Here is an 8,673-nt window from a genome sequence, read left to right as displayed (position 1 = left end):
TTCCTCAAAATTTCTCATGTCCCTTGCCTTTCTTTTTTTTCTTTTCTTTCTTTCTTCTTTTCTTTCTTTCTCACACAGCGGCTTCGCGGTCACTCTGAGGTAAGAATTGATCTTTGTTTTGTTTTGTTAAGTTGGTCTGTTCGTCCCCCTGCTTTTTGAGACGTTGGTCCCTGTTTGGAGATAATGCACGCGTTTTAGTTTCCTTTATTTTTGCTGCCCTGATGCCCGGAGGAGGGGGCCCTTACGGGGCTCTCCCCCTCCCCGGGGGCGAAGGTCTCACGGCGGGAGTGGTCCGCCGGGTGGCGCTCCCAGCGGGTGGCGACCCGGCCCAGCGGGCCCCTCCGTCCACGCGGGCGCCATCGACGTGTACATCGTGCCGATGGCCAACCCGGACGGCTACGTGTACTCGTGGGCGTCGAACCGGCTGTGGCGCAAGAACCGGAGGCCGATCTCCGGCGGCAGCTGCGACGGCGTCGACCTCAACCGCAACTGGGGCTACCAGTTCGGCGTCGGCGCCTCCAGCAACCCCTGCAGCGAGGTGTACAAAGGGCAGTCCACCTTCTCGGAGCCCGAGACGCAGGCGCTGAGGGATGCCATGACGGCCGTCGCCAACGGCGGGAACCTGGAGCTGGTGGTGGCCCTGCACAGCTACGGCCAGGTGCTCATGTACCCGTGGGGGTGGACGGCGGCGGAGGCGCCCGACACGCCCGCCATGAAGAGGGTCGGGGAGATGTTCGCCAGCGCAGCCGAGAAGAGCTCCGGCACCGTCTACAGCGTCGTCAACTCCGCCAGCGGCTTCTACTACGCCTCGGGAGCCACCGACGACTGGGCCAAGGGCGTCCTGCAGACCAAGTACGTCTACACGCTCGAACTGCGCGACGAGGGGGCCTTCGGCTTCTACCTGCAGGCGAGCCAGATCCTGCCCACCGCCGAGGAGGTCTGGCAGGGCCTCCGCATGATGTTTCTGGCGCTGACGCCGGAGAAGGCCCCGGCGGGGGCGCACCTGGCTTAGTTTGGCCGAAGAGGGGGAGGAAGCGACGGAAACGAGCAGCGTAATCGCGCGACAACGCTGGAAGACAAAAATAAAACGAAAACAAAGATTGCAATTAATAAAAAAAAAATAATAATAATAAAAATCCTTACGTTAAAAGAAAAAAAAAAACGGATGAGTCAGAAACAGAAAACTAAGACTTAGCGACTGCAAGATGCAACGAACCGCTGCAATGCCCCAAGGAAACAGCAGGCATTATTGAAGGCCTATTCCTCAAAGTCAGAATCGCCGCAGGACAGGAAAACAGTCAATCAAATTCAACTCGTCTAAAAATCTGCAAAATCTGAGAACTTGATCAATTCTTTGTTAAAGGTATGAACTCCATTTACTCGAACGGGATTATTCCTGCCAAGAGCAAATAAAAATTTTGTGCCGTTCCCGCTGACTTTCAAAATCCACAAACAAAATAATCAATAATGAATAAATAACAATAATCAGAAAAAAAATATTTTGGAAGGATAATACTAACAATAATAAAAATACAATAATAATGGTAGTGAACCAATCATAACTGTAAATATATGATTCATGATGATGATATATGGTAACGTTGATAATATAATAGTAATGATGATAATCACGACAATATGAGCAACGATGATACTTATAATAGTAATAATGATGGTGACCCACATAACAACAGCGGGAAAAACAGTCATAATAATAAAGACGACGATTAGGAGAACAAGAGTAAAGATAATGATAACAATAATGATGATGATGATCACCAAGATAATGATAACACGAATAGGATGACAAGATAATAAAAGCAATAATAACAACAACAATAACAATGATAATAGTAAGAGAAAGAAGTATGGTAATGATGATCACTATATTAATGAAGATGCTGCTGATAATAATAATAATAATGATAATAATAATAATAATAATAATAATAATAATAATAATAATAATAATAATAATAATAATAACAATGATAAGAATAATTAAAATAAAAATACTAACGATAGCAATAATGTTTATGAGCGATAATTACAAAAATAATAATTATAAAATAATAATAACAACATCCATAAAATTATAAGAGTAATGATAATGATGACAATAAAAAATAACGATAATAATAATAATAATAATAATAATAATAATAATAATAATAATAATAATAATAATAATAATAATAACAATAATAACAATAATAATGTCGGGAATTAGTTTAAAAGAGTTAGCAATAAAATTGAGGCCATTTTCTGAAATTAGCTATTCATAGAAAAGTATTAAATTTTGAATGGGAGACTATGCTATATTTACCATACCTTTAGTTATTTCCTCAATGAATATGAAAATATTAAATAAAATTCAGTTCATTCTATTGCTGTATGAATGGGGAGAATGTAAAGAATGCTGATGCTGAAGCATAGTGAAATACCTATTTAATGTTAAGAAGTTGATAATGAAAATGGTAATGACATTAACAGTGATGATAATGATACTAATGAAATAATAATGATAATGATAAAAATAATAATAATGACAACAATAATAATGACAATAATAATAATAATAATAATAATAATAATAATAACAATAATAATAATAATAATGATAATAATAACAGCAATAATAATAGTAACAACAACAAAACAATAAAAATAATTATTATTAGTATCAATATTATTATGATAATAATGATAATACTGTTACGCCGACCGCCTCGTCTCTCTGCCACCAACACAAGGCAGGCTAGGCAGACGGCGTGCTATCTACAGGGTCGTGAACACTGAACAGCTCCAAGAGGCACCGAGCACCACAGCGTCCCCAGAACACCACGAGGGGAAACGCCAAGTGGCGGGGCAGGGCACAAAATAAACACAAAATGACAGTCTTCCCTTTATTTACACAAGTTATTTACCCGTACACTTTTCTATAGACACAATACAGGGGGGAAACCAGCATGTCACACAGCACAATACAGCTTATAACAGGGCAACACAAAATATCAGGTCACAAGGGCACACACGAGGTCTTCACAGGAGCAGCACCCAACTCCGTCTCTTGGCTTGTTCCTCCGCTCCTCCGCTCACAGCCAGCTGCGTCATGTTTGCCCAGGTCCCTTCATGTTAACACATGCCCCGGTCATCCTTTTCATGTTAACACATGTTTCGCACAGAGACAAAGACCCACTGGCGTAGCAATACTAATACTGATAACAACGACAACAACAACAAAAATAATAATAAAGAGGAATTATAATATCATGGATAATGGCCTTATCTTTATCTTCTGTGCATCTGACTCCATTTTCCTGACCTCTGAATGGACTTCGCTGCAATTTTATGTTTCGTAGCCCCTGCTGACCCAGCATAGAGCACAGTGGCGATTTTGTTTACAAGGCCTGTGGATCATCACCCTTATGTCTTATGGCCTGTAAAACACTAAAGGCTTATCCCCTCCATAGGATTAGCACCACACTCTTTAGCTTCGATGGAATGTGGAGTTTCCCTGAACTACCATTCCATCTACCATGCAACCATTAGAAAACCATTCCCATGGTGTATAACGGTCTTCTCAGGTCATTCAAAACTACTACCATTAGTCTGGCGGTTGAAATTTATATATATGTTAACCGCTAAGTCGTAAATACCGGGACATGCCTTTCAAAACACATCTCTGCTTTTTAAAATCCTTACTCTGAAAAAGAAATTAATAACAAAGTATATAGAATGTTTTTTTCTTAATGCGAGGCCAATTTCGAACCTCAACCCGATGTCTGTGGAAATTAAAACAAGTTAGGATCAGTTAAGTTCAGTTCAGTGAGATTTACGGTGAAATAGATAACCTGGCATCGTTCAGAGAGTGCGAACTTCCACTCAAAGCTATAAAATAGATGAATGGCCTAAAAAAACACTTGACGATAATGATATTAAGGATAATGATGGTAATGGGACGATGATGATAACGATAATGATGATGATAATAATAACAATAATAGTAACAATAATAGTAATTATAAAAAATACAGAGTGATGGTTCTTATGATGAGGATAATGATAATATAATGAACTGAATGAATCAAATAAGGAAAAAAATAAAGAAAATAACATAAATGAAAGAGACACATTTGTGTGAGGGACTGCACTCTCCTCCGTCCGTTTCCAGGAAGGAATAAACTGCCAACTCACTGCCAAGTCTCTTCTGCGCAAAAAATATATATAATAATGATAATAGTAATAAAGAGTTGTTGAAGTCAGTAAGTATCAATGAAAAAGAAATAACGAACGGTAGCTTTACTTTCAAAATATACAAAAGAAAACAAAATATGCAAATTCCACTCGAGTCCGTTTCGTCATAAGAACCTCGGTGATTTGGCGCACTGGAGAGTGTGGTCGAGTTTCCAGTTTTTATTTTTTTTTATTTGTTTTCTTGGTCCTAATAAACTCGTCCTGTTTCATCACAGATTACTATTTCTAATGAAATGGTTCTCAGGCCAGTCCATCCAAAAAATTATCCTCCTAATTCGATAGCATTTTTTTCTCTGAATCCTGCTACCACACCAAAAAAAATGGACAGAGAGAGCGGGTAAAAGCATCATGTATTGGATAATTCAACATTAAGGAAGAAACTATGAAAGACCGGTTTATTATACGTTCACATAATAATATGCTCCAAGGAATTTTACAATTAGGTAGCTGAATCTTTCTCAGATGGCTGAGTATAGTTTTCTCCTTTCCCTTTTTCAGTAATAATAATAATAATAATAATAATGATAATAATAATAATAATAATAATAATAATAATAATAACAATAATAATAATAACAATAATAATAATAATAATGATAATGATAATGCGGGATTCGCTTGGAAAAAGGGGTCACGATTAAAAAAAAAAAGGAAACAGTGCTCAAGAATTATCTATATTGTTGATCTACAGGCAGGCTGATTTAGCAAAGCATGAAGAAAATAAGTCTGTCCACAAACCAGAGAGAGAAGCTGGGGGATTTTATTTCTTCTCCCCCAAAAGAGACCCTAAAATGCGTAAATATATCTGGAATTTAGGAAACTTACCGATAAATCCGAGACTACATGGATAACAGAAACGATATAAAATATATAGGATATAAAATCTTTAAACTGATAACAGAAAGAAAATTAAATGATAAAAAGTGATATTTTTAGATGAACTTGATTAATAAAATATTAACAAAGTACAGACATATCAAATGCAAAACACTTTTAAAAAGGAAGCAACTGGGTGTTATATAGAAAATTAGATTGTGGAACAGAAAGGAACTAACCACAAACTGGGCATCAATCTTGTTTGCTCAAGAGTATACACAAAATTAAGGGGGGTTATGTTAAAAAAGGCAGACCTGATTATACCGATACGCAAGAAATATCCACACTGATTTAACGGTATATGCACACAAACGTCTTGGTATATCCACACAAGCTTTAAGGTAACATAAACTTCCTTTGTGTTTATGTTGATATGATTCACAACATTACTTTAGGTTCTACCCGAAGAGTCATGAAGACGAAGTCATGCCCGAAAAGATCAGGGGCCAGATATACTAATCTCTCGTAAACACTGTCTCTAGTAACAGTTGCGAAAAGTATCAACGACTTCTCAACTAGCGACTAATAGGAAGAGCAACTTATGATCGAGAGAAGATTTAACTCGTGGCCATCGAGACAGTGTAACGTGGCGTTGAAATCCCGTAGAGTTATGTCGCTTCTCCAAACGTACAGGACATTCCGCAAAAGCCGGTCAAATTATTTTCTGGTGCGTTCCTCTAATCTAATCGACAGATGGGGGAATATATATATATATATATATATATATATATATATATATATATATATATATATATATATATATTCTATGCGCGCGAGAGTGTGGGTGTGTGTGTGTGTGTGTGTGTGTGTGTGTGTGTGTGTGTGTACACAGATAGATATAGGTACAGAAAAAGATGGGCAAAGACATGCATACATTTTTTCTATGGTTAATTTCTTCTCTTTTCTCTCGCTTTCTACTCATTTCCACACACATGGAGGAGCTGAGAGGGAAGAGCATGGAAGAGGCTGTGGTTGCGCTCTGACTCATCCACACACTTTTGTTGCTGTTATCATTATTGCTGGAGAGAGCCGTGCAAATTCCATGGGATAGAAAAGATTAATAGGTACTTTTCTTCGCCTCTCTCCCTCTTTCACCCTCCTTCTTCCCTCTCCCTCTCCCTCCCTTTCTCTTTTCCACTCTTTCACCCACTCTCGCTCCCAAACGTTTCTTAAATTCTATCGTCCTTTTCTACTTCCCTCTTCCTCCTTTACCTCCTTCACCTCCTTCACTCCTTTTCCCCTTCCCTCACCCCCCCCACTTTCTCTGTGAGCCGCCTCTCCCTTCCCCCTCCCTTCCCCCTTAATGTACCCTTTTATCTCTTTAAGTCCCCTGCATCCTCTTTCTCCAATTCTCTTATTTTTTAAGTCCCTTCCCCCACTTCCTCCCTTCCTCTTTCATCCCCGCCCCCTCTCTTTCTCCTCTCCCCTTCTCCTCCCTAAGCCCCCTCCCCTCCATTTCTCCCTCTCCCCCTTTCTGCTCTACTCCCCTCTCTTCTCCCTTCCTTTTCCCCTCCCCTTCACCCTTTTTTCTTAATTTCTCCCATCAGATTTTCGTGCAAATAATAAATGTGCACAAACTGACGGTCTAGCTACTTCAGGGAAGCGATTTGCCTCTAAGAAGGAGAATGATAATAAAAAATAACAATAACGACAAAAATGATAACAATAGTGATGATAATAATGATAGTAACAGAAAAGGATTCTAATAGGAAAGTAATATGATGTCTTTATGCGATGTGTGTTTCTGTTTTTTTTGTGTGTTGTGTTTTTTGTGTATGTGTGTGTGTGTGTGTGTGTGTGTGTCCAGTGTATGAACATAGATCACACACACACGAAGCAATTTCAGGTGAATTATTCTAACTGAAATCTTCATTTTCGTAATCACCAGGCAACAGGTATAAATATATGAACTTTTGGTCTCATCAAGTTATTATTTTTACTTTTATCCTTATTCTTATCATTACCGTTATTTTTATTATTATTATTATTATTATTATTATTATTATTATTATTATTATTATTATATGTTGTTATTATTATTATTATTATTATTATCATGACTGTTATTCACATTATCCATTACTCTTCCCTACATGTCGAAATCTTAAGATAAAATAAATATAATAAAAAGTAAAATAAACTGCATGAAAAAAGGCCAAACAAGAAACATCTCATTATATATGGAACTCTAAATCATTTCAGTCTGATTATTCCTCTAATCTTACGATGTGTTTTTTCTTTATAGAAAATCCATTTATTAGCAATTTTGTTCATTAAGGAGGCAAGAGCGGTTAGGAAAGATATTAAGGTTACATCTAATTTATAGACAAGTAGGCCCTAATGATGCTTTAAATTCGGATCTTTGCAATGCTAATGAAATCTAGCGGAACTACTTACGAACGCGAAGCTTGTTAGCGGAAAGCGCTCGGAGTCTTGATATGAGAGAGAGAGGAGGGGGAGGGAGAGAGGGAGAGAGAAGGGGGGAGGGAGGGAGACAGACAGAGAGAAAGAGAGAGAGGGGTGGGAGGGAGGGAGGGAGAGCGAGAGCGAGAGCGAGAGCGAGAGAGAGAGAGAGAGAGAGAGAGAGAGAGAGAGAGAGAGAGAGAGAGAGAGAGAGAGAGAGAGAGAGAGAGAGAGAGAGAGAGAGAGGGAGAGAAGGGGGAGGAGACAGACAGAGAGGTTTTGATTTGATTTAATAACATTCATTTATAGAACAGTGTACATGCCTTGCAAAAGCCAGGGTAAGATACCAAAGCGTCTATCCAAACTGGCTGTGCTTGTATTTTTGTAGAGGGCTACCAGTCAACATTAGTGTTATATGCATGCCTGAAGGGCTGTGCTATTATCACTCTATTAAGATATCATCTGACTGGTTAAAAAAAAATGATATCACTAATCATGTTAAAGACAAGACCAGTGTCTATAACAAAGTTAATATAATCAACAAGTGCTAATCAGTGAACAGTACTATTTGATCGATAGGATGCAGTTTTTATGCAACAGAATAAGTAATGAGTAAGATTATGCGATTTGGGCGGCTTGCACAGTTTGCAGTGGTGACATGAAACTGGTTTTGCCTCCAAAACTGCATACTGTATAGTGTACTGATATCCTATATGTAGCCTAGTCAATGTAACTGCTGTCTCCGAGACAGTCCATGATAGACTTTATAGGATTTGTCTATATCTGATGCCTCAGCAATACTCTCGTAATGCTGGATAGTACCATAACAAGTTTTTTTTATTTGACTGAGAGATAGCGGTACTACATAATATGGATCTTCATGGAATCTGGCTAGTTGATCAACCTTGTCACATAATGATATTCCTATATGAGAGGGTATCCAATATAGTGACGCTTGAATACCTTGTTCTGATAGTTTAGAAATTTGGTGAAGGATATTTCTAGTTATCATGTTTTCTGGATTAAATGCAGTGAGCCTATGGAAAGCGCTTTAGTAAAGACAGCCAGGTGTCGCTGCTGCACACTACTTTTCTTAATGGCAAAGATATATGACTACTGACTCGGCATCAGTTGGAA

At 38.6% G+C, this 8,673-nt stretch overlaps 1 protein-coding gene across 1 annotated transcript; it reads left to right on the top strand.

Annotated features, from left to right (window-relative positions):
- The first annotated feature begins 345 nt into the window (after positions 1-345).
- LOC119597709 (carboxypeptidase A4-like) lies at positions 346-1,428 on the top strand. The gene has a single exon (XM_037947315.1). The coding sequence runs from the start codon at positions 380-382 to the stop codon at positions 1,010-1,012; it is 633 nt and encodes a 210-aa protein (XP_037803243.1). The 5' UTR covers positions 346-379; the 3' UTR covers positions 1,013-1,428.
- Positions 1,429-8,673: the final 7,245 nt, after the last annotated feature.

Source organism: Penaeus monodon, chromosome 39 (assembly GCF_015228065.2).
Source record: "Penaeus monodon isolate SGIC_2016 chromosome 39, NSTDA_Pmon_1, whole genome shotgun sequence".
NCBI classification, from domain to species: Eukaryota; Metazoa; Arthropoda; class Malacostraca; order Decapoda; family Penaeidae; genus Penaeus; species Penaeus monodon.
The sequence above is the reverse complement of the archived record's forward strand: the minus strand, read 5'-3'. Positions and strand labels throughout refer to the sequence as shown.